Source organism: Amblyomma mixtum, chromosome 9 (genome assembly GCF_055824585.1).
Source record: "Amblyomma mixtum isolate Tamu chromosome 9, ASM5582458v1, whole genome shotgun sequence".
Classification (NCBI taxonomy): domain Eukaryota; kingdom Metazoa; phylum Arthropoda; class Arachnida; order Ixodida; family Ixodidae; genus Amblyomma; species Amblyomma mixtum.
In genome coordinates, this window is record NC_143020.1 from 21230539 (window position 1) to 21257486 (window position 26948).

The window sequence follows — 26948 nt, forward strand, 5'->3', positions numbered from 1 at the left end:
ATGAAGGACACCACAAGCGGCATACCATAAAGCCCATTTTAAAAGACTGGAAATCATGCCGCCATAAAGAGCGTTTTATCGAAGTAATTTTATGTCGTTTACGCACAGGTCATTCACACATCACCCATAACTTCTTATTAACAAAAAAAAGAGAAACCTCTGTCTGAAATGTGGGGTGAGGAGCTCACAGTAAATCACATTTTAATTTCTTGTTCGCACCTCGAAGTACTTAGAAAAAAGTTTTTTACGGTATTTTACAATGAACACATTCCATTTCATCCCGCATTGCTTTTAGGCGAGCAAACACTTGTCGAGTTTTCACTTGTTTGTAAGTTTCTAAAGAAAGCCAATGTTTTAAATCTATTATAATGTAACCTCTGTACACTTGACATAACATCATCTAACCTTGTGTTTGGCGCATGATAGCCATAGTTGCTTATGCGCCATAAAACCCCATATAGCAAACCCCATATAACTATTTTGTGTACACAGGTACTGTTCTGCAATGCAGACACACATTCTCATGTATTCGTACACTGCACTCCGCCTACGCATCCTGGCATATGCCAAGAAGAGTAAATGGTTCAAGCGTGTTCGAGGGGAACGAAGTTAACCCTTGTTGGTGGGTATGATGGTAAAGTGTGTTGGGTATGTGCGCTAATCTAAGACAACAATTACTTGCAAAAATAAGTTGCTAACATGATCCAAGGGTCACGTGATAAGTGTCACTTGACGACGACGACTTGCAAATTAATGTTACTGCCGCTCAAACGGAAATACTTTCACATTTCTCCAACGCAGCAGGCGCAGTGCTCTCCAATTCTTCCCATTGCTCTTTCTGCTTTCAGAAATGTTCTATTCCAAGAATCCACTATAATTAGGAGCAGACTCTGTAAAATACCCAATATTGGCGCTATTGTAAAGAAGTGGTGTTTTTGACTGCTGCAGTTCCGAGTGCGTTCACTGTGTGAGGGCATTCATTACTCGAGTAACGCGAATTTTAAATAAGGTGATTTGGGGCCTTGGTGTTTCCTTACCCATCGCCACTGCGGTGAATATGACGGTACTTCGTGGGTGCTCCTTAAATTTTTCTAGCCCAACTATTACGACGCTCAAATTGAAAACAAGACATGGAATAGGAGGCAAATAATCGCAACTGTTTATAAAATGATGTTCGATAACGCCTTTTTCTCCCAATTTTATTTACGAAATCAAGGTTTTCAAAACAGACATCGATACATTATTTTCCAGTATTGCCCTCTGGGTGTGTAGGCGACACAACGGATGGATAGGAGCGCCCCCTTTGAAACGGGGTGGTGGCAATTGCCACCACGCTGAGCTTTTCTTTCTTTATTATTTTTTGTTTACTGTGTTTGCAATTCTCATTAAGATTCGCCATCATCTTTAACTACCGTTTCCTACAATTCTAACCTTATGCCACATCTCTTCTTTTCAGCCACCAATCCTCCAATCGCTTTTTGCTAACAGGCGGCAGCGGCGCCATCTGTTGAAGCGCAGCTGATATGGTGGCTAGGCAACAGCGACTCATGTTCGTTGGGTAGCCGCACGGCCGCGAATATATGCGACGAGCCGAGCTGGGCTAAAGTAGTGTTGCTTTCGCAACAAATTAGCATGAAAAAAGTACTACGCTCGTATCACTTGCGCGCACGTTGAAGTGCAATTGAAGTGCGAAAGCTCTACATAACATGGTACCAACAATGAATCGCGTAGAGTGTCGGAATAACTCGGGTAACCTCAGGTTAGTTGGGAGAAGTGTTGCGCCAGCTGTTGCCTATGGGCGGGTGATATTGAGGGAGACCTTGGCCACACCTTTCACTGCCGTGACTAGGTTTCTAACCCGAGGCGGAAACAGATCAGCTTCGCTGGCCGCTGCACAAGAGCACAATGCTGTCGCCTGAGCCCATCACCCCTCATGTTAAACAGGAGCGCGGTCTCGCACTGAGCATTGCATATCGTCGTCGTCACCGACTTTTATCTGCGACGCGAACCGATCAGATAAACTTATCTTCAATCAGAGCTTAAGCTGAGTCGCCAGACCTGCCGACGACCCAGCAAAGCACAACGATGGCTAAACGTATGCGTTCACACGGTTACTCGGTTTAACTATGTTAGAGCTGTAATATACTTTATTCCAGTCTTTATCTTTTCATCTGTTCTCTTGAACACTGTCACCAACCTTTCACTCGTCCTATACTACGTGCTCAAAATCGGCAGGGTGCAGGATATTTCCTGTCCAATACCAACAGCATTCTACCGACAAATCGTATCGAGGTCTCTGCTAGCGTGTTATGGTGCGCTGCCCTATTTCAGTATCTGGTGAGATTTCAGTATCTGGTGGGTACTCGGTTTAACTATGCTAGAGCCGTACCCCTTTTTTATTCCCTTACGGAGTTTAAGTTCCTGTGGAAGGTGTGTAGGCTTCCTTTCTAACCGCATGGCTACGCTTGGGTGGACGAACGTCATTGAGTAATATCTCCCTTATTACCAGTCTTCTCTACCTCGGAGAATTAGATTAATATCAGAGCAATAATTGCTCCTTGATTAAAATTCGACAGCCTTCGAACCCATTATACGCAGCGGGATTCATATACTTTATTACAGTTTTTATCTTTTCATCTCTTCTCTTGAACACTTTTAACAATCTTTCACACGTGCTATACTGCGTGCTGAAAATCGCCAGGTTGCAGCATATTTCCTGTCCAGTACCAACAGCATTCTGCCGACAAATTATATTGAGGTCTCTGCTAGCGCGTTATGGTGCGCTGCCCCATTTCAGTATCTGGTGAGATAACATGAGAGGCCCTTAGATGCTTAGAATATCTTTGCCACAACTTAAGGTGCCAAAAAACATGATTAATTCTAGAAACCATAAATGTGTACAATAGGTTGCTCTCGATATGAGATCAGGAGAAATTGATGAATGCATGCCGCAAACAAAGATAGGATGTTTATTGGGTAGTTAGCCTTGCAGCCTTCGATAATTCTTTTTTTTTCACTCACAGGGGAAGCTCACAAGGACGTGGCCACTCCTCAAGGGATTTTCTTCTTCTACAGCTGCTTCGAGGATTTTTCCGAAATGCAAAACTTCAAACAGCACTTGGAAATGGAACATGCACCTAAAAAATGAGTAAGGCATTTCCTCTTACAGTAATGTTCAACCATTTCACGGTAATATTCAATTTCTGGCTTTTACTTACAGACCCCTAGAATAAATACGTACGCTACATAAAAATGGGATGTTCCTTGTCGCTCACATTAATCCTTTCTTTCTGACCTAAGGCCACATTATCATCCCAAACATCTCAGCCTGGGCTATTCCAACGAGCTCACCGCCTCCAGGAACGCCCAGGCTCTTTTGGAAGATGCTCCTCAAGCTTAAAAGGCCGAAGGTTACATTTCCTTCACAATCATGCCTTCCATACGAGGGGGTACCCAAAAGAAACCGGACTTATTTTTGTTTGAAGTTATTTGTTCACATTTTAAGCACAGACCTTCCATCTCCTTCAAAGTATTCCCCACTTGCAATGATACGCTTGTCGAATCTTTCATTCCATTTTTCAAAACATTTTTTAAATTCATCTTTTGTGATGCTTGACAGTGCCTCCGTCGTTTTTTTCTTCACCTCAGCAACATCAGCGAAACGCTTTCCATTCACCTATTTTTTCATTCTAGGAAAGAAAGAAAGTAGCGCGAGGCAAGGTTGGGAGAGTATGAGGGTTGAGGAATAGGGGTCATGCCATTTTTGGTCCAAAATTGTCGTAGAAACAGGGCTGTGTGAGCAGGGGCATTGCCATGATGGAAAAACTAGTCACCCGACCGCCACAAATCTGGCCGCTTCCACCGCACACTGTTGCCCAATCTTTTCAAAACATCCAAGTAGAAAGCCTGGCTAACTGTCAGACCCTGCGGAAAAAATTCTCAATGAACGACTTCTCTCACGTCGAAAAAACAAATCAGCATTGTTTTGAGGTTTGGTTTCATCTGACGAGCTTTCTTGAGGCGAGGTGAATTTGAAGTTTTCCATTGGCATGATTGTTGCTTTGATTCAGGATTCGATTCAGGAACACTTGAGTTGTCCCATAGCATCGTCCTTGTACGTCTTTCTTAATATTTCAAGAGTTTCCATTCAACTTTTTCTGAGAAAAAAATCATAATTTCACCGGCGCACCCTGTTCACGAAAATCAGCCACTGCAAAAACGACACTCACACAAAACAGTCGTCACTCTAAAACTCTGCCTAAACTAGTCTGACCTCCTTCAACGACGGCACTCGGTTTACTGACTCTGGAATGTTCGTTCTATGCGCTCCTAGTGGCAAAACGCGGTACCGCAGAAGCTTTGCCGACCAAAAAATTTAGTCCGGTTTCTTTTGGGTACCCCCTCGTATACCTGATTCCAAATAGGATATAATTAACTCGCGTTTGCTCCCCGCCCCAGTTTTGTCTCTTCCCGACTCTTGACGTTACTCATGATTTCTCTTTCCATAGCTCGCTGCGCTGTTCCCAATTTAAATGCAAGCCTTTTATTTAGCCTCTAGGTTTGCATGTTTCTACGCGCGCGTGGCAAATGCGGCTGAAAGATTTTCTGTGTTTGACTGCTGCGCGCTCAAAAGAACGTAGGAAGGCCCGAGAGGTCCTTAGCAGAAGACTCAAAGTAAATTCCCAAAACAAAGTCCTCGTTGATCATTCCCTTCCTAAGGTCCAGTGAAACCGCGCTCGGCTCAACCTAGTACAGGTAATGAAGATGGCGAATTGTTTTGGGAGCTGCAGTCCGCGTAGCGTGGGCTGCTTAAATCTAGCTGGCGAGAGTTCGGGCAAGTTAATTTCAAAAATGAACAGTCTGGTGAATGTACAGTGATGAATCAAACAATCGACGAGCGCTGGAAAATCATCGTGCGAATGAATCAGCGATTACCGTCACGTAGATTTACACACTTTACAGGGTAGGCAATTGCGGAATAATTAATTTTTCGTGCCCAGAGAGCTGTACAACACGCATTATAGCAACCCTAATGAGAAGGGTTAAGGCTGTGTATACGATTGCAGATTGAAACCCTTCTTAACATGCTAAATTATCAAATTCCTATACCAACAGTGACATGCAAATCAAAGTTCCATATAGGAAAAACTTCTGGAATAAAAACGGGAAGAATTCTGTCGACTATATAACATGCGGACTGAACGATTGAAGCATATGGTCATCAGGGAGCAATCATTATGAGCTTTTGCAAAACGACGTACTTGAAAACCTGCAGCTAAAATACTTCCTCGAGTTTTTCATACGAACGTTATTAAAAGCAAAAAAATCGAACCAAGAGAAACTATTGCAGTATACATTTTTTTTTCTGCAACCAGAATTAGTCCAATTCCGGCGATCTCATGTCGTCTGTACCGCTCATTTGAGATGCTGTACTCGCGTTCATTACATGTGCAAAATGTTGTGTGAAACCACGTGAGTATTAAATATCTTGAAAAAAGACATTAAACCTACAGAAACAATGCAATGAAAGTAACTCCGATGAATAAATCTTCTATGCATTGATTCGTTCATTTTCATTCACTTAATTACACATATTGCACGCGATTTAGTTCCTTCACGATGAAAGGCTAGCGGACACAATGGACTGCTTTTTTTTTTCTAGACAGAAAGAAAATCTTCTGAACTAGGATAAACAGGAGCATATTGTTATTCTTCTCCAGCGAAGAAATGCAATGTTGGTCGCCTACGCTGAACGTTGTCAAATCATTTTGCTTTGCTGAAAAAGAAATCGCTCAGTTGTATTAACGGTGTGTAAGAGTGTAGTTCTCAGGTGGGCGGGGAAGTTCCTAATATATTGCAAAAGATTCTTAAGCGAAAAAGGCGTTCTATGTGCTGTATATTATTTTCAATGTGTAACCGCTACTCCGTAAAAAATATGAAACCACATCAGTTACGTGTTTAGTCTACCCTTGTTTGATTTTCAGAATGCAAACTGGAATATTTTTTTCCCTTTCCTTTTTCATTGAAAAATGCAATGAAGTAGCACAGAAAGCTCGCGGAGAGAATTTACCGGACTACTTGATCCGGCACTGCTTGATCCGGCAAAGGATTCAGTGACAAAGATCATCTAGTTAATTGGCATCGTCGGTAGCATGCTTTCACGCAGCCTTTGGTGCCATGGCTTCAATATTTCTTTTGTCGGTGCCCATGATGCGAAATACTCGCACTGGCAGGTGCAAGAATGCTTGCTACCCCGATGAATAGCACTGATTAAAGCGGTCTGCAAACGCTCCAGCGTGGTCACACGGTACTATTACTCCTTGTTTAGGTTGTGGGGCTAGAACAGGCTAATGCTGGCAATTTGGTTTGCAGTAAATACCTGCCAGTTCGCGAGTATCAGAGGTCTCAACGGGCCTTCCTTCCAGCAAGAAAGGTCATGAATCATCTAAAAAAAAGTGTACACCTCAAACAAGCTTTGTTAGAGTTCTTAAAACAACGAAGCACTTCAGTCAAGGTGTAAGGTACGGTCCGTCTGCTCCGATGTATGAGACAGGAATGCCCCGTCACTATTGAGCAGGTTTATGAACACACATTATGGGACCAGTCGGTGACGCATACACGTGGAACAAAGAAAATAGCCCCAAAACAACTTGAAGAGAGAGGGAGGAGGTCGATTATTTACAAATATATATATTACGCATTAGATCCACGCATAATGATAGTCCAACATAGCGGCGAGTGTCTGGTGCGGCAGTGTGAGGCACTCATGATTTGCCGCTTTGCCTTTTCTCATGGGAAACCTTGTGATGGCGATGGTGCAGATATCGTCGACTAGGAACCGATCAGCTGGCTCGCTAACACAAGACACTAACTCGAATAGGTCTTACGGCGAACGTCAGTCTCTCGCTGAACTTGTTTTCAGTAATCTGCATTACCGGGACTGTCAAGTGCTGGCCAGCGCGCGCCGATGGAACATCATCAGCCTGATTACGCGCACTGCAGGGCAAACGCCTCTCCCATGTCTCTCCAATTAACCCGGTCCTTCGACATTTGTGGCCACTGTATTCCCACAAACTTCTTAATCTCATCCGCCATCTAACTTTCTGCCGCCCCCTGCTACGCTCGCCTTCTCTTGGAATCCACTCCGTTAATCTTAAGGACCGGCGGTTATCTTGGAACATTTTATGCATATCTAAATGTAATACACGTTGAATGGGTAGTATCTAGTGCATGTAATATGACAGCTGCTCCTGCCACTAGAAGGACTTCGAACGTATCAATTATCAATTAGTATTATTTTTCGTGAAGACATCTGCTTTCTTCAGCTTTTTAGCATGCTCAGTTCTGTGCTTTCAACGTGCGTGCTCAGCCCAAGTATGAGCGCATTGCGCATTCGTCCTGATAAAAGGGTACTGTATACTCATGTTATCTTGTTTTTTTCTCTGAAATTTTCTTGTAGGTAAAGATGTTATCTACTTTTATAACATACTCCAAAAGCTAGCGTCGAAAGCAGGAGGCTCTTCGAATCCCACCCTCAAGCCCCGATTTTAACGATGCGAACATTGACTGGCCGTTCTGTTCTTCGCGGTCACATTCTACGTTCGGCGGATAAAGGCTTCAACGTTGAGCAGCCGTAGGATTTCTGAGTGGGGGCAAAAGCTGAACTCCTTGTTTACCAAGAAAGGCTTCACCGACGGGCCGAATATGGCCAAAAAACTTCAATGCGAGTTATTTTTACAAAAAAAGCCATCGTTCACGAACTTTAAACGTGGTTCCACACCTTCGCATTGATCAGAAATTGACTTTATACAGAGTCTGAGCCGAAAGCACTTCTTTGGTTTGTCTTGTGTGTGTGACCTCGTGAAGCTCGTTTGCGCCGCACAGTGCCTTAACAAAAACAACAGGAGCGCTAAAAATATATCAGGCAGACCTGTGTTTTCTGCTCTATTCCTCACGACACTACTTCCTCTGGCGTCTTGACCTTCAGGTGATGATTGTAACAAAACCTTGCGGATACTTTGGAGCATTTGTATAAAAAAATTTACAAAATGAAATCCCGGCTTTATTGAGACTACGCTGATTATCTTCTTAGCTCAATTTTAGTGCATTTTACTACTGACAATGCCTTCGTAAGCAGCCACAAAATCATTTCCAACTATTTTGCGAAATGATCTGTACAACGCGTGCTAGACTAAAGCGTTTTCATCCTTTTATTTTACTTAGTTTATGCTTCCTAATGCCGTATCGCTGCCTTGTTTCTGTTCACCATGGAAGGAACGTAACCTTGGTCATGCCTGCTGAACTGCTGGCTCTCATTGATTCTGCTGCTGATTCTGCTGTGTTCGATACCCTTCGCTGTGATATACGTCAGGTGTTTAGTTGTTCCTAGTGATGTACAAGGAATGTTGCCTACACTCCGTCCATTAAAAAGTGCTGAACCGCCAAATGTGCGACGTCCCATGCATGTACATTTTCTTGCGTCCATTGTTCATACAAACATGTACAAAGTTCGTCGGTTTGTGGTTGTGCCTGTCAAAATATTCCCTTCTGACTCAAACAGGCGGATTAAATCGCCCTGACGCGATTTGGGGTGTGTATTATCATTTTTATTTTTATTTCGAGAAAGCCCTAAAGGCCCTCTTCAAGAGGGTATTACGTAAGGGGATGGGAAAAAATTCGAACATGAAGATACAATAAGGAACATCTAAGATGAGGAACTGAAATAAAAAGAAAACAAAGCCCAATACCTGAATTGTCAAGAAGTATCAAAATTTGGCGGCAACACGCAAAACGAGCATAAAGAAAAAAACTTAATAACCGGAACGAAAAAAAAACAAACCTCAAGCACATAGCAGTGAGCAGAAGAGAACTAAAAGAAAAACCACACCTCGCTTTCATTTTTTAAAAGTTAATCAAATGATCTCGCATTCGCATCAGTTGCTGTTGTGGAAGGCAGCCGGTTCCAATCAATAATGTTCTTGGATGTGAACAATTTGGCAAAAGTTTGTGTTGCATGTGATGCGTTTGATATGTTTGATCTTGAAAGGATGGTCACGTCGTGGAAACACTGCTCGTAGTGAGCGAAATAAATCGTCATGGAGCAAGCGATGATGATAAATTTTGTGGAAAAGAGTTAAGCGAGCCAGTTTGCGACGATGGGAAAGGTTGTCAAGCACAGCAGGTGCTTTTAACGCCGTGACGCTAGTAACACGAGAGTAGTCTGAAACAATGAAACGAGCAGTGCGGTTCTGCAGGGGTTTGATGTCCCCTTTGATGCAGGCTTGTTCTGGGCCCCAATGGCTTAAGCTACTCAATTTTAGGTCTCATTAAAGTAATATAAGCAAGTTTCAGCTCGTGAGCCGGAGGTGAATATCGAGGTGCGATAGCCTAGATGCGGCATGAGCGATTGTAGAGTTAGAAACATTAACACAGCTGAACCGAACGCGAGATCAAAGAATTTCTTAAACGATGCTAGGACCTGAAGGTGAATATCGAGGTGCGATAGCCTTGATGCGGCATGAGCGATTGTATAGTTAGAAACATTAACACAACTGAACCGAACGCGAGATCAAAGAATTCCTTAAACGATGCTAGGACCTGAAGGTGAATATCGAGGTGCGATAGCCTAGATGCGGCATGAGCGATTGTAGAGTTAGAAACATTAACACAGCTGTACCGAACGCGAGATCAAAGAATTCCTTAAGCGATGCTAGGACCTGAAGGTGAATATCGAGGTGCGATAGCCTAGATGCTGCATGAGCGATTGTAGAGTTAGAAACATTAACACAACTGAACCGAACGCGAGATCAAAGAATTTCTTAAACGATGCTAGAACCTAAAGGTGAATATCGAGGTGCGATAGCCTAGATGCGGCATGAGCGATTGTAGAGTTAGAAACATTAACACAGCTGAACCGAACGCATGATCAAAGAAGTCCTTAATCGATGCTAGGACCTGAAGGTGAATATTATTAGGATCAGGTGAGCGTGGTCGGGCCGGAGAAGGGACGAGGAAGGCGGGAGACGGGGTTACGAGGAAAAAACAAGGAAGGAGAACTTTATAGTAAGATTATTTAAATTATTTACATAAGAGAGCAACTGAGAGGGACTCTCAGTGTGAGGGAACTTCTTGAGGAGTCAACAGGAGTGCTCTGGAGTCTCAAAACAACAGCCCGTTAAATAGCGCACGGATTCCCCAGATCCCTGTCTGGGGAATATAGTTCGAAGAATGACGTCCAATCGCATGGGCAGAGTCCACTGTTGATACCGCCCACGGCAGAGGCGGCGCTGGGCCGTGGGGCTCTCTCGCAGCTCGGTTGATGGGAGAGAGAGGCTCAGTAATTAAACACTGCTGTCTTTCACTTAGCACACCACCACTCTGTTCGTTGACCCGAGGGTCGACTCGGCCACGGAACGCCGCCATATCTTCGGCCTTCGGCGGTCTTTGACCTTCGCCGCTGCCACCGTGGTCCCACGGTCCTGGAAGGTCGCTGCCTTAATCCACTTAGGCAGGAGGGGACCACGAGCTGCCTTAATCCACCCAGGCAAGAGGGGGGGGGCATACCAAACCCAACAATATCGAGGTGCGATAGCCTAGATGCGGCATGAGCGATTGTAGAGTTAGAAACATTAACACAACTGAACCGAACGCGAGATCAAAGAATTCCTTAATCGATGCTAGGACCTGAAGGTGGATATCGAGGTGCGATAGCCTAGATGCGGCATGAGCGATTGTAGAGTTAGAAACATTAACACAACTGAACCGAACGCGAGATCAAAGAATTCCTTAATCGATGCTAGGACCTGAAGGTGAATATCGAGGTGCGATAGCCTAGATGCGGCATGAGCGATTGTAGAGTTAGAAACATTAACACAGCTGAACCGAACGCGAGATCAAAGAATTCCTTAAACGATGTTAGGACCTGAAGGTGAATATCGAGGTGCGATAGCCTAGATGCGGCATGAGCGATTGTAGAGTTAGAAACATTAACACAACTGAACCGAACGCGAGATCAAAGAATTCCTTAAACGATTCTAGGACCTGAAGGTGAATATCGAGGTGCGATAGCCTAGATGCGGCATGAGCGATTGTAGAGTTAGAATAATTAACACAACTGAACCGAACGCGAGATCAAAGAATTCCTTAATCGATGCTAGGACCTGAAGGTGAATATCGAGGTGCGATAGCCTAGATGCGGCATGAGCGATTGTAGAGTTAGAAACATTAACACAACTGAACCGAACGCGAGATCAAAGAATTCCTTAATCGATGCTAGGACCTGAAGGTGAATATAGAGGTGCGATAGCCTAGATGCGGCATGAGCGATTGTAGAGTTCGAAACATTAACACAGCTGAACCGAACGCGAGATCAAAGAATTCCTTAAACGATGCTAGGACCTGAAGGTGAATATCGAGGTGCGATAGCCTAGATGCGGCATGAGCGATTGTAGAGTTAGAAACATTAACACAACTGAACCGAACGCGAGATCAAAGAATTGCTTAAACCATGCTAGGACCTGAAGGTGAATATTGACGTGCGATAGCCTGAGAAGTAGTCTATAATGGGAAAACAGTTCAAACGCCTTGAAAAAATCTAGAAACAAAGAATCGACTTGAATTCCGGCGTCTAAAAATGAAAATAACTCGTTGGCAAATTTTTTTGCGAAAACAGCGCAGATTTTTAGATATGAAGCTATGACTTTCGAGGAAATTACTGATCTGAGCGTGTATGACGTGTTCAATGAGCTTGGAGAACGTGCAAATGAATGAAATGGGTCTTCAGAGCGGACGCCCTATATGAAAATGGGTATTACCTTGGCTTGACGCCAGTGAAGAGGAATGGAGCCAGTTGATAAAGGCTGAGAAAAAAGTGCACCGAAGAATTCAAAATACACTGAGAGGTTCTTTATTACTTTGAAAAGTAGCCACCACAAGAAAAGTAGCCGCCGCAATTGGTACAGAGTTCAGCCCTTGCTTAATCGTGAAAAGCACACCAACTCCTCTTCTGTTCTTTCTTACGCAAAAAAAAACCATAAAACATGATACACATGAAAGGACGTCATCGTCTGAGATATAATGGTTTAGCGATGTTTCATTTAATGCTATTAACGAGGTTCCGGGGGAGTCGATCAATGAGGAGAGGGCTTTACATTTCACTGAAATGCTTTTGATTTTAGTGCATATGACGCAAATGTTATTTAAATATTTCTGTGCCGGAAAGATTGGCGGTGAACAATCAGAAGCGTCATGATGTTGTCAATTGATAAAAGCCTCAGATAGACGCATGGCCCGATTGCCGGCACAGTCCCAGAGATAAGCATCGTCGTTGACATGATGTTTTTGACAATGCTCGTAGAACACCTTTATATTCATTCACTTTCTTCTTTTGTTTCTGTGGTGCAAAATGTTTGATGAACGGAGTGCATGCACCATATTGCTTGCATTTCTAACTTCCATTCACTGCTTTTTTTTTTCATGCATTCTACGTTATATAAAACGTGGGCGCTGCCAAAATGGTTCACTGGCTTTGTCAAGCTGTCTTTACAACAACACGCCTGACCAAGAGTTTCAATAAAAAAAACTGCGGCTTCTCCAAACAGCCATCCCGTTCACAAGAGAGTGCCATGAGCACCAATATACGCATAAATATGTATTCAGTCCTCTTATCGTGGAGCGGTAATAGCTCTCGCGCGGTGAATGTATATTGCATCTCCAGTGACGTATACTCTCATATCGGAACTGTGCACCCTTACTGCGAGCACTATAATATTATATATTCATCCGTTATGGAACCTCCACGTTAAAGCTAGGGCTTAAATGCACTGCACCTTTGATATTTCGGCCGGGACAAAGGGAGAAAATATATGACAAGTCTCAGACACGCCTACCACATCATGAGAGAGTCGTTTAGCAAAAACGTTCAAGAAAAACACGAAGCTCTTTCTGGCCGAACATTCTGGTGAACACTTAAAAGGCAACAGCATCACTTTTTTGAGAATTTCACAATATTTACTGATTCAAATCTATATAATCTGTAGGTGAAGCTTGATAACTGTTCTTGGACTAGCATGATAACTGTTTTGGGACTAGCACCCACACCGTGCCGCGCCTCGTTCCATACGGCCAAATAACGCTCGGCGGGCTTTGCGTTCTGTGTTGTTATTTTCTTTTCTTTCAAGTAGACCTTTATGCGTTGGAAATGTACTGAAGCGTTCAATTACGTCATCTTTACGGAGAAGCTTGTAGGCCTTCGCAATTTAATCAGCGATTACGTCGCCATTTCAAATGCTAGCCCATAAAGTTCCACACATTCGACCATTTTAAGCTCGTCTATTTCTTAAAGCTATGTAGTTTCTCTTCAAGCTCCACCTAAGGACATGGCGGAATAGTGTTAGCCTCTTCAGCGGTTTGGGCTCATCTTTGCATATCACTTCGCAGACACCGGAATTGTGCGACAAGACACACATGGACTCATCAAAGCCGAAGAATACACGTGGCTTGATGGCACACGGTTCGGTTTAACGTCCCAAAGCGACTCAGGTTATGACGAACGCCGTAGGGAAGGGGTCCCGAAATTTTGACCATCAGGGGCTCTTTAAACACACTGACGTCGTATTATACACGGACCTCTAGAATTTCGCCTCCATTGAAATTCGACCAGCGCGGCCGGGATCAAACCAGCGTGTTTCGGGTAAGCAGCCAAGCGCCATAATCGCTGAGCCACCGCGGTGGCTCGAAAATTATCGTGAGACCTAATTACGCCCAGCGGGAACCTCTACGCTTCAATGTCTTCATTCACCGCGGGAGCTGTGTCACATTATGCACTTCACGAGTCCTGGCAGGTAAGAAAACATCGCATGAGCAAGGGCTTTTCCAGCGTAGCTATGAGCCAGACGTCCCACAACAATTCACGGGTGGCTGCTTTACATGATCACGCGACCACCCTCTCCACGTGCCTTCGTCATCTTCATGGGACGCGCGCAAAAAGGGACAATGAAGGGGGGGGGGGGGGGGGGGGGGCTCCTGACAACCCCCGACACGTAACCTGGCTCTTCGAGCGTGGTGCAATCTTTGCCTTCATCGGACGGGATGCATGTTTGTGGAGACGCCTTAAACAATTCGAAGCGCCTCTCAGACACCATACGTAACCAAGAGGCGGAAGCCTGGAGTAATGTAACGGATCGACCATACGCGGCATACGCTTGGGACACTGCCGACAAACGCGCTACCCGAAAATAACCACAAATGTGCCCACATGTTTGATATAATGATGCAGCATTTACTCCACACGGCATCATGCGGAAGATGCTAGCATTGGAATACTGTCAGTTTTTCGATACACTCCTGTCTAACGCCAATGTTCCAAAAAAGTACATCTGCATAAAACTCACTACCAGTGAACCACGCCCAGGTTTTTCCTTGACTTATGATTTAGAGGGGTTTAACGTACGAAAGCCACTCAGGCTACAAGAGACGCCGTAGTACCAAGGGATATATGATCTATAAAGTTTAAAATTTGGTGTGTTTTGTCAAAGCAGTCCTATTTGTCACCGCAAGATGGCACCACAAGTCTCCTAAACTTGGACGTACCAGCAGAACGGATCGCTAAAATATGCTGGCTGAACCCGCACTTCGATTGGCGAAGTGGACAATAAAAGCGGTCAGCTTAACCAATCTAATTTCTAAAACCTGAGGTTCTTCTGTTTTCATTGACATCGCACAGTACACAGGTCTCTTCCGTTTCGCCTGCATCTAAATTAGACCGCCGCGGCCGGGATATAACTGAAGTATCGAATGTTTTTGTTTGCAAACCGAACAACACGGAAGCTACCACATGGGCACGAGGGGGACGCCACAAGGTGCGAGAAATGTCGCCTCTGCTCTTTAACATAGTGTTGACGAACCTCCCCGTTTAATTGGCGCATGTCAGAGGGGTACAGCATGCGTTTTACGCCGACGACGTCACCATCTGGGCAACGGAGGAAAATCTGGGCGATATGGACTAAAGCCTGCAGGCAGCGGTTAGTGGGGTGGGCGCATTCGCTACACGCTGTGGCCTCCAATGTGAACTCACCAAATCGGAGTTTGTCCACTTTAGGACACCGCCTAACGAGAACAGAGATTTTCTGAGCGCTGTCTGCCACACCCAGCAAAGCGGCACAGGAGATACGAATTCTAGAATTATGCATCCAACCGCACCTGCGGGTTGACACAACACTGGACATACTCTGCAAGACTGGATACCATTTTGGCATGTGGTGACCCGCGTCTCCAACAAGAGGGGTCTTACGGAGCAAACATGCCTTATGACTGCCACATCCTTTCGTCATCAGTAAAATACGTTACTGGGCGCCCTACCTTCTCTTGCGCAAACATGAAAACGACCAAATAGACGTCATTGTACGAAAACTTATAAAGAGAGCACTTCACCTGTCTATAACTGCCTCGAACATTCGACTTACGGCACTACGGATAGACAACACTTTTCAGGAACTCAAGGAAGCTCAACTCACAAATCAGTACACACGATTAGCACAAACACGCTCTCTTCAGGCACTCCTTGACAGGCTACATATAAAATACGATGTAAATATACAAGACAGAGTGCTGGTACTTGAACTATGGCGCAGCGCCACGTTAGAACACCCTCTCCCCCCTAAAATGGATAGAGAAAAACATGAGTGCAGAAGAGCAGTGCGGACGCGTGCCCTCGACCGTCGTTATGGTGAAAAAGACGGCGTATAGTACGTGAACATTCCTGGCCCAAAGTGCAGGGGGTATTAAACGGCTGCAGTAGTTCACTTACACCGACAAGTGGACGGGCTCACCTCCAGAGCTCCTGACACAACACAAGCGGAGGAAGTGATCATTGCCCTGGCTGCATCCAACCCCTATTCCTGACTTATAATTACGGACTCGCGAGGGCCGTGCGTAACTACGAGGCCGGCTGGGACACACCTCTGGCAGAAAGAATATTGAGCTTGAACATGAGGAAATTAGATCCTCCAGCAAAACATATTGTCTGCATTACTGGTTTCCAGGGTCTAGGGAGAAATGAGGCCGGGAACGCCTGTTCCCGAGCACTCGTCTCCAGGATACAGACCGAAAACTGCAGAGCTTAGAATGAGGGCCAAATCCTCGCCATACTCAGGGAAATTCTAGGTTACTATAAGAAAGCCATCGCCGATGCGCTACGCCCGTTAAAGGGCTTAAAGGGCTAGGGAAGTTTGAGAGTTTTCACAAACATGATGTTATGCTCGGCAGTTATGAAGCACTTCGACCCTATGGTCACCGGCAGGTGCCAGCACTTTGTCGAGGTTGCACATACTTACCACATGATATAGACCTGCTAATAAAATTCTACCTTATTCCCCCACCCCAGCCCTACGTGATAGGACTGGGAGAGGGCCCTACTCGGCTGCTCATACCTTCAAGTCCAAAGATCCTTGGTCCTCGTAGCCAGGGCGGCTGCTTTGACCAATGGGATCTCGGAATAGAGACACCACCCAGTATTTGGGTCCTCACTAATGGTCCACACCACACTTTATTGTGCAATAAAAGCTTTTCATCACCAGAGCCACCGACCGGGATCGAACCCGAGTCTTACGGGCCAGCAGCCGAGCACCATAACCACTAAGCCACAGAGGCGCCCCTGGATGTATTGAGACCGCGTAGGGTCGTTTCATGCGCGCTGACATGCGAAAGCGCGTGGGCTTTTTTTTTTTTTGCGGCCGTTGCTTCCTTGTATCGCACCCGCGGCATTAGGATGAGCAGTCGAACTCGCGCTGCGAATGCTTCCTAAGGCCGCTGTTGAGTGGGCGAGTGCCATTAAGCATCAAGAAGCAAAAAAAAAAAGATCTTGTGTGCTCTGCTGCCGGAAAAAAAGAAAAGAAGAATAACTGCGCACAAAGGAATAAAAGCGCCAATTTTAGGAAGAGCTCTCTATTTGGTTTTCATTCGCCGACTATAGGTATTTGGCCTATATATACGCTATATGTATCTAATAGTATTCATCCCCTCTTATCTCTAGACTCCTATTCCCTGTATCTTGCGTTGGAGGCATTTTAACTAGCGTTCGAGGCCTGTTGACTAGCGAAAAATAAACAACACAGTGAAGAAAAGAACAGGAGTAGATTTGAGGCTTACATTTTATTGCACAGCAGCAATGTGTATACACACTTTCTTGTGCTCCTAGTGCCGCGTATCAGCCGCCTTATAGTCGCAGGATGATGGCTGAACGCAAACTGATATTAACACTTCATCTAGAATTAAAATCATAGAACAGGCTTAATATGAACAATGAGTATAAAAGTACCACTTTGAAATTCAGCCCCGCCTCAAAATGGATGAAGGCAAAAATATAAAGTTCGAGCTAAAACAGACAGAACTAAAAGTAATAGTCGTCTAAACCGTATAATTCAACTCCAAGAGTGGTCCCAAACAGGGCATTCATTAATTCTAAAATCAATAATGCGGCTAAAAGAAGCAAAAGAAGATTCAATAAACAATGTTTTCAATGTTTTCGTCCTCTGTCTCTAGGATCTTTCAATGTTGTTCGTATATATAGCCCTGTTTTTGATCTATGTATTGCTTTCTTCACTGTCCCACCCCCTCTGTAATGCGAAAGCCCTGAGGGTAAAATAAATGAAATGAAAATGAAATGAAATGCGAGCTTATAAGAAGACCTCGTCAAGAAAACTTTGCGCAGAATGACACAAGATAGAGGGAGAAACACGTACACACACACGAGCTGCCTCTGTCTTGTGTCATTCTGCGCAAAGTTTTCTTGAATATGTCGCTACACCAACCGGCCCAACGTTCTGCTCTACTCAGAAAAACAAATGAGGCGCTATGAAAATGGCATGGTGTGGGAAAGAGTGTTCAATGAGCAATATAACCTGTACCTGTAAAATGAGTCAAAATGCCGCGAACATACTCAGGGTTGGGAGACATGTCCATTTAGTTCAAAAAACCCCCACTAGATAAAACGTGGAGGAGCAGACTAATAGCAAATAACTTTTCGTTTAGGTTTCGAAGAATGTCACTTTTGTTGGTTCTCCTGAGTCGCGGCCTTGTTGCCAGTAGTGCCATTGCTGATAGGTAGGAAGCATTCGCTAAGCCGCTGTTGTCATTCTCGAAGAGTCTTCGAGGAGCGTACACTAAGCTAGCGCAACCTCACCAAAAAGGGTTGCAAGTGAACGAAGTGGATGGCCAGTGAATCGTCCTGTCGTACGTCAGCGGTGCATGTGTTTTACAGCTAGTATCACAGAATTGTAAATGTAATGAAAGTTGGACATCCTACAGGAACGTGTTCTCTTCTGCTAGTTTAGATGGCAGTGAAAAACCATGATATAGGCTGCACTACCTTAAAGGTCCAATGATGCGAACATACCTGGATAAACCCAAAATATTCTACACGAGTACCAGTGGCTATGGGGGAGAGTCAAGAGCTGATGATGTGCGTGTACGATTTCTGGCGTGGCAGCGGGATTGTAGAGCATCTGGCGCATTAGAGGTCAACGATGGGCATCTGTAAGGAGTTAGCGCCACCCAGCGTCAATTGTGTGGCAGAAGAGGAAAAAGCACGAGGAGCGCGTGCGAAGGGTACGCCGGGACAGGTAGAAGAGGATTACGTGGCAGAGGAGAAGAGAAGAGCGCGGTGGGCGACGGACGTGGACGAGTTCTGCTGGCTCCCCGAGTTCCGGGCTTGGGCCTCAGCCGCAGACGTCCGGGCCACCAGACCTGGACATCCATCGTCGAGAGCCTCAAACACCAGGCCCAGGCGCCACTCTTATCCGTCCATCCGTCAGCTGCTCCACACAGGCCGCCTCTGTTGCCTACGTGGCCTTTCCGGGATACCAGACCTGGGAACCGTGCTGGGAGCCCACAGACGCTGCCGCTGCGGTAGCGCTGAAGGCCAACGGCGAAACGCCGGCAACAGTGCATCGACACTGGAACGCCCAGAGACTCCCTGACTGCCCGACACCCAGCCAGTCCTCCCCGCTCCATGCTCGTATGAGAGACAAGTAGTGTGACTTTCCTCTTTGACTTTCTTTTTTCCTGTATTTTTCGCGAGGATTTTGTTCTGTTCCCCCGTGTGTTTTTTCCGTGTGTTGTTGCGTTGCTCTCTTGTTTCTTTCCTTTTTCCAAGCCCATACTGAAATTGGTTTCCTTTCCTATAAAAGCTGCCTTATTGTTTATACCTTTGCGTTTGTGTAAAATACAACCTCCAATCTCACAGTCCTCATAAATTTGGCGTCCGCTACGACAGGACGAGGTCGGTTTTTATTTCTTTGCCTGGTGTGTTAATTTAGGCACAGTATAAGCGCGTCAGAGGTGGTTGCTTTAGGCGAGCGCATGGGCTTGTGCGGCGCGGAGTTGCGAGCATGGGTGGAGGACGAGCTTCGTAAGACACGGGAAGAGAGAGCCGCTGAGCGTGAAGCTGCGAAGCAGAAATTGGAGTTAGTGCGAGAAGCTACGAAGCAGAAATTGGAGTTAGAGGCACGGAATTTGGAGACGGAAAAGCAGAGATTGGAGCTAGAGGCGCGGAATTTAGAGACAGGGTGTGAGGCTGCGAAGGAACGCTTGGAGTTAGAGGCGCGGAACTTGCAGCTACAAATAAGGCTCATGGAGGGTGGCGCAAATCCTCCGAGTGACTGTGGAGAGCGTAGCGTCTCACCGGCCAGCTCCATTAATCCGCACAGCCTCATACCACAGTTCAATGAAGCGCGAGATGACCTCGATGCCTATTTAAAGAGGTTTGAGCATGTGGCCACGGGGCAGGGTTGGCCAAAAGAAAAGTGGACAACGGCGTTGAGCTTGTGCCTTGGCGGCGAAGCACTTAGGGTCTTCGGTCGGCTCTCGCCTGAGGATTCCGTGGACTATGACAAAGCGAAGCTTGCCTTGCTTCAGAGGTTTAGGTTTACCGCGGAAGGGTGCCGAGAAAAGTTTCGCCAGAGCAAGCCCCAGGATGGCGAAACGGCCTCGCAATAGGCTGCCAGGTTGTTTAGTTTCTTTGACCGTTGGGTCGAGATGCGGGGAGAAGGCCGCACTTTTGAGGTGGTTCGTGAAATGGTCGTGAGAGAGCAATTCCTGAACAACTGTCATTCCCGTTTAGCCCTTTTCTTACGTGAGCGGGAGGGCAAGACAGTTTGCAAGCTGGCGGAAGCTGCTGATCATTTTCTCGAAGCACAGCGGAAAAATAACTTGTTCTTTAAAGAGCAGGGGGAGCACACGATGAATAAAGCCAAGGAAGAGGTTTCAGGTTCACAATCCCGCCTTAGGTGTTTTCTTTGCGAGAAGACTGGGCACAAGGCGTCGAATTGTCGGACGAAGCCGAAGAAATTGTATTGCACCTGGTGCCGCGAGGTAGCATATGATGCCCAGTCATGCAAAGCTAAGAGACCAGGAGACCGTGAGGAGTCCGCCTGTTGCATGACACCTCGATATTCCCACCCCGATAACCCTGCAGAGGAAACGCGCGTAGAGGGCCAGTTGGGGGAGATGTTCTGTCCTTCCAACCCGGTGGAAACTGCTATGCCTGTGGGGCACGGTGAGGTGTTCCGCCAGCCTGGTTCGGTATTGCGGGATACGGGCAGCACCGGCATTGTTGTGCGTGAGTCCCTTGTACCGGCAGCGGCACTTACAGGGAAACAGGCTACATTATTCTTAGCCAATGGGACCCGTGTAGAAGTTCCGGAAGCGGAGGTGGTGATTTCCTCACTATACTTTTCGTGTAAGGCCATCGCGCGGTGCTTGTCTACACCCCTATACGACATCATAATAGGCAATGTCCCTGGCGCTAAACCTCCATTCTCGGTCGACCCACCATTTCTAACTGATCAGGCAGTTTCCCTTGCCATGACGAGTTCGGTCGATGTTCCTTCCCTTACGGTGACAGCAAAGGTTTCAGAGAGTAGTAAAAGCCCCACACTGAACACACTCCACTTGTCACGGCTGGAGTTTCGCCTCAAATGGGAAGAAGACCCGACCTTAGAGGTGTGTCGCATGAAGTTGGGGCAAATATTTCGTGGCAAGGGGCAGACCGCTCACAGTTTTCATACAGATGACGGTGTTCTTTTCCGAACATACCAAGTGTGTCCCGGCCGAGTCGTTGAACAAGCGGTGGTACCGAAGTTCTTACGCACGCAAATCCTCATGTCGGCGCATGAGAGCGCATTATCCGGTCATCGAGGGATACGCAAAACGGTCGCTAAAGTGCTCAGTGAGTTTTACTGGCCCGGTGTACAGACTGACATTAAGAGTTATGTCAGATCGTGTGATAAGTGTCAACGGACTGTGTCGAAGGAAAGGGAGTACAAAGTAAATGACGCCGTTGTTCCATCGGTGCCGGCGGACAACGACCGGCACAAAGTATATAACATCGTAGGACGGGAACATTTAAAATCACGGTGGAGACCGAGGTCGGTTTGGAGAAACCGGGTTCACAAAGGAAAACGGAAGTACTAGCTGAAAAAGTTCTCGGGGCGGTGAAGTGATTTGATGTGAAGAATGGAATACGGAAGAATGTAGCCCACACCTGTTCTTGTTAGCATTGTCTTTGTTTGTTCATGTTTGTTTTTGAGTGTCGGCTACCTACTTTTTATGCCTTCCGTGTTTCTTTGCCCTCTATGGACGCTTTACGTTGACTTTCCATATATTATGGGCTGTGTGTGCGAATGTCGGTGTACGCTTCGAGCATTGACGACCATCGTATCGTGTGTGGCGTGTAGTGTGCGCGCAGTGGTGTGGTGTTCTGTGGTGCGGTGTTCTGTGTTGCGCTCGTCGAACGCGTCTGGGGTCGCTCTCCTGAAGTTGAGATCTTTCCCTTGGAAAAAACTTCCGAAGAGGGGGCCTTCTGTAAGGAGTTAGCTCCACCCTGCGTCAGTTGTGTGGCAGAAGAGGAAAAAGCACGAGGAGCGCGTGCGGAGGGGTACGCCGGGACAGGTAGAAGAGGATTACGTGGCAGAGAAGAGAAGAGCGCGGTGGACGATGGACGTGGACGAGTTCTGCTGGCTCCCCGAGTTCCGGGCTTGGGCCTCAGCCGCAGACGTCCGGGCCACCAGACCTGGACATCCATCGTCGAGAGCCTCAACCACCAGGCCCAGGCGCCACTCTTCTCCGTCCATCCGTCAGCTGCTCCACACAGGCCGCCTCTGGTGCCTACGTGGCCTTGCCGGGATACCAGACCTGGGAACCGTGCTGGGAGCCCACAGACGCTCACGCTGCGGTAGCGCTGAAGGCCAACGGAGAAACGCCGGCAACAGTGCATCGACACTGGAACGCCCAGAGACTCCCTGACTGCCTGACACCCAGCCAGTCCTCCCCGCTCGATGCTCGTCTGAGAGACAAGTAGTGTGACTTTCCTCTTTGACTTTCTTTTTTCCTGTATTTTTCGCGACGATTTTGTTCTGGTCCCCCGTGTGTTTTTTCCGTGTGTTGTTGCGTTGCTCTCTTGTTTCTTTCCTTTTTCCAAGCCTATACTGAAATTGGTCTCCTTTCCCATAAAAGCCGCCTCGTTTATTGTTTATACCTTTGTGTTTGTGTAAAATACAACCTGCAATCTCACACAGTCCTCACAGCATCATACGGCCGTCGTATGTGTTGGAGTGTTACGGCGGCTACTGATTTGTAGTGTCGGAAATCAGCGGAGGGTTGCACAGTGTAGAGCATGAAGTACAACATCGGGCCCTGCGGCGTGAACATTGACTCCGTCCAGTAGTATACCTACGACCAATTAGTCAAACCAAGTCCCGAATTCCCCTGTGCGGAAGTGAGGTAGCGGGGCGCCGCTGTATGATTCCGGTCAACCTATTTTTGAGGGGAGTAAGGGATACTAGCGGTAGGCTCTGGGAAGAGTATGAAGGGGCGTACCCAGGCACCCAGACAGCTCTATCCCTTTAGTGCCGGCATGGGTGGAAGGTGACCTGGGGCGGAAGCAGTCTCTAGCAGTAAAACTAGTGTTGTGAGATGGAAAGCTGCTGATGTGTAGAGCACCACACCTGCTCCTAGGTATCTTACGACCTAGAGCTTGAAATCAGAGGCTGACGTCTTTGAACCGCAAGGTTTACAAGAAGCTCGGAGTGCTTCGATTGTTGCATTTTCGCGTTGTTGGTGTGCAACGTGACTTTTTTTATTTATTCAATACTGCCGGCTACATTGTTGGTAGTTAAGGCAGGAGTGGGCTCAAGACGTATACAATGCTTGGTCCACAACTGATAGCAACGACAAGAAAAAGGAAGCATATACATACGCACAGTAAAGTTTCTGCAGAACAAATCAGCTTATGAGAGACAAACGCGTTAAATTTACGTCTAAGCACAGAAAGCAAAGAAGCAGACATCTAGGAATCAAAGGTTCACTAAACTTACTAGATGATTTGATTTCAGATAGAAATATTTGTGATGATGATGAGGTTAACAGTAAGCTAACTTGTTCCAAACGGCTGTCGCTCTTGTAAAGAACGTGACCTTGTATGCCCTGGTTCTTCACTAAGGTAACACTACCATTTTTAATGTTTGTGCCAAGTTTTTTTTTCTCTTCTGCTGTACATCATTCAAGAAGGAAAGTCAAATTTAGTATGATTATTGATGATGGCGAATAGCATTTTTAAACCGAGAATATCATGACAAGATTCCAAGGTGGGAAAACCAGAGTGGCTTAGACGGCCAGATATCGATACCAGTCTACCACAGACGTTGTATATAAATCGCAGTGCTTTCCTTTCAGCCACCACTATAATTCTAACATCCATTTTCGCATGCAGGTGGCAGACCACGTCAGTGTGTTGGAGTTAGAGCCGCACGAGTTACGTATACGCGACGAGCTTTGTTTTAGTGGTCGCATGACTAAGCCAGACTTTGCTTAGGCCATTTCCAGGTGAGTACATAGGAATATACTATCCATCCTACAGGAGCTTGTTCTGTTTTGCCAGTTTACATGGTGGTGAAAAACCATGACATAGGCTACATATCTATAAAGGGCCAGTAATGCTAGCATACCTGGATCTATAGCCTAAATACTCTACACGAGTACCAGTGGCTTTGGGAGAGAGGCAAGTGCTGATGATGTGCATACAAGATTTCTGGCGTGGCAGCGGGGTTGTAGAGAATCTGGTGAATTTGGGGTCAAAGATAGGCATCCTCCGGCCGTCATATATATACCATAATATAGGTTACATATCCGTAAGGGGTCAATAATGCGAATATATTGGACCTATAGCCTAAATATTCTATATATATAGTGTATATATCCTATATCTATGCTACTGAAACTATGCATTTGATGTGAGCGCTCCAACTGAGGTTCGAGCTGATCATTACACTAAGGTATTTAAATTGTTTTACTTGTTCTAGAGGAACAATATTAATTGTGGAAGAGTATTTCAATGAAACGTTATTTGGGGTTATGGTCATTATTTTACACAAAGCGACTTTTAGTGATATATTTCAGCTATGGAACTACACAATCATCCGCAAAAAAAATGGCTTTGCACAGTGCACAGGAGAGTCATACTTGACGTCATTTAAATATATAAGAGAAAGAAGTGGTCCAAGGACTGAGGCACTCCTGAAAATGCTAGAGCTATTGGAGAAGAACCAGAGATCTGCACATACTGCTGACGGTGCGTTAAGTATGATCAAGCAACTGCAAAATTTGTTAAATGTGTAAAATGTGCTTAAGTTTCAGTAAAAGTTCGCGGTGTTGTGCTCGGACAAAACAGCTGTCAAAATCCAGGAAAATAGCATCTATTTTTCCTGCTGTATCAACGGTTCAGAAGAAATCGTTTAAAGTGAATATTGTTACGAAGTGCTCGCGCTTGTTAGCGCTCGCGCTAGGCCATCGGCCATTGAATCATCTCTTATCGATCGTTCACCACACCTCATTTTTCGGCTGGCCGCCACGCAACATTTGGTGTGAGGTGCTGGGGTCCCTTCATCGCCATCCTAGTCACGGTGCTTCGGCGTCCTGCGCCTGCTGTGGACGTCGGCCGTGGGTGCCTGGTCCGCGCCGCCCGGCCGTGCCCCAGCCCGCCCGACCTGAACCGACCTCGCCGCTCACCCCAGCCCCTTGAAAGAATGTCGCACGCCAAAAACAGGACAAAACAGGAAGGAAACACAGAACATGAAAGAGGCGCAAATTCCAACCTTAATAACAGGAAAGGAAACCAAGCGCTCTTTTATAGCCGCTGAGCTGCATGAGGTTGCGTGAAGATGAGAATAGCCAAGAAAAACTAAAAACAAATGCGGTGGGGGACGAGTGATAACAGCACAACAAGTCATAGGGGGGTCGCTATTACAAAATCCAGGGTTGATAACACTTGCGAGTGTGAATGACAGCACAGGTTGAAAGATTATCAATAAGGATAAGAACCAACGCTTTGATCTTAAGAATCAAAAAAACCGATTGACGGAAGCAAGCGGACTTTGCAAAGGGCATCTAAACGAAACCGTCCAAAAAAGCTAGTTCGTTTCTGGTGAGGAGAACAGAAGGCGTGCTAACGCAGTTGTCTTTTCTTTGATGAATATAAAAAGCCTATATTACTTCTCTTTCGATTTTTTCTTTTGGCATGACTAGAAACCTGGACTCGTGAAATTTCGGACAACAATCTTTACACCTGCTACAATGTACAGGTAGGTTTCTTCCCGTCTTATTTTTAGGGTCACATTGTGCTGTCGAGCACGCTCATTGAAACACTTCCCGTTTGCCCCACTTGCACTTTGCCACACGTCAAAGGGATCTCGTATACCACATTAGTTGTGCATTTTGTCAACACTGTTTGATGTTTGACAGTACAGGACTTTTTGACCCGCTTTCCTGACACCATCGGACATAAACTTGCCAGTTTGCAGGGGGCTGAAAAAACCAGCTGCACTCCGTGCCTGGAAGCCACTTTTTTTTTCAAATTGTGCGAAAACCCATGCAGGTAAGGTATGAGCTGCACAGGTTTGTTTCCAATGTCACGCTTGAAGCCCGGTTTCTTCATTTTTTGAAGGAGGCTTTCAGACACGCTGGTCACTGTGACTGTGTCACCAGTGTGTCTGAAGGCCCCCTTCAAAAAATGATTGGTTTATTGGGGTTTTAACGTACCAAAGCAACTCAGGCTATGAGAGACGCCGTAGTGAAGGGCTCCGGAAATTTCGACTACCTGGGGTTCTTTAACGTGCACTGACTTCGCACAGCACACGGGCCTCTAGAATTTCGCCTTCATCAAAATTCAGCCGCCGCAGCCGGGATCGAACCCGCGTCTTTCGGGTCAGCAGCCGAGCGCCGTAGGCGAGCGCCGTAGCCGTAGCGTCGCTTGGTATCCGTTCACAACACACAGGCTATAACAGCCCTTACATTTTTCTGTCTGTTCTATGGCGCGCTAAAAGTCATTCGACTGGGCCCGGCGTACTACAAAGGGGGCATTCTTTCCACGTCCAAGCGCAGTCCTCTCTTTTGTGATGATCCACGCCGCAGGAACTAGAGAAAGAGGGGCCACAAATCCAGCACAATAATGATCTCTGAATAAATGAGGTATCCTCCTTGGCATGCACGTCAGCGACATGTGGTTCAGTAGTAACGACGGAGTTGTGCCAAGCCTGGGAGGGCTCATTCATGACGGTCTGACTGGAAAGCCTTAGTGTGTGATTATACAATCGAGCTTCCTTGACATGGCTCCATTTGAAGGCAGAGGTTCTTAAAGACCTCGCGGGCCGACATGTTCTCTTTTTGGTTGACTTTCTTTGCACTTCACGAAGCGGCTCCTGCCATCAGAAATGGAACAAAACAGTAAATATGACGCGACTGAGGGAGCACCACAGAAACAGCATCCAGCACTTTATGGGCATACAGGCGGCATTGCTTTTGAAAGGTTAATTGCAACGTAGATTTTTGCCAGGAAGAAAGACGTTGGTCTTGTACTATGCCAGCACGGGCCGAAATACGAGAGAACGTACTGCTACTTC

General features: G+C 46.2%; 1 protein-coding gene across 4 annotated transcripts in view; it reads left to right on the forward strand.

Annotated features, from left to right (window-relative positions):
• Window positions 1-26948, forward strand: part of LOC149328466 (uncharacterized) — a 125832-nt gene that overhangs the window by 52451 nt on the left and 46433 nt on the right. For 2 of the 4 annotated variants that reach the window (XR_016285830.1, XM_089562108.1), the window contains exon 2: window positions 3024-3148. Coding sequence is in view for 2 of the 4 variants with exons in the window: in XM_089562108.1 (XP_089418234.1) it covers window positions 3024-3148 (125 nt within the window). In the remaining 2 variants the exon portion in view is untranslated. Of the gene's footprint in view, window positions 1-3023; window positions 3149-7459; window positions 8617-23764; window positions 23878-25575; window positions 25632-26948 lie in introns of those variants that run through there. The other 2 variants (XR_016285829.1, XM_089562106.1) reach the window with 2 other exon arrangements.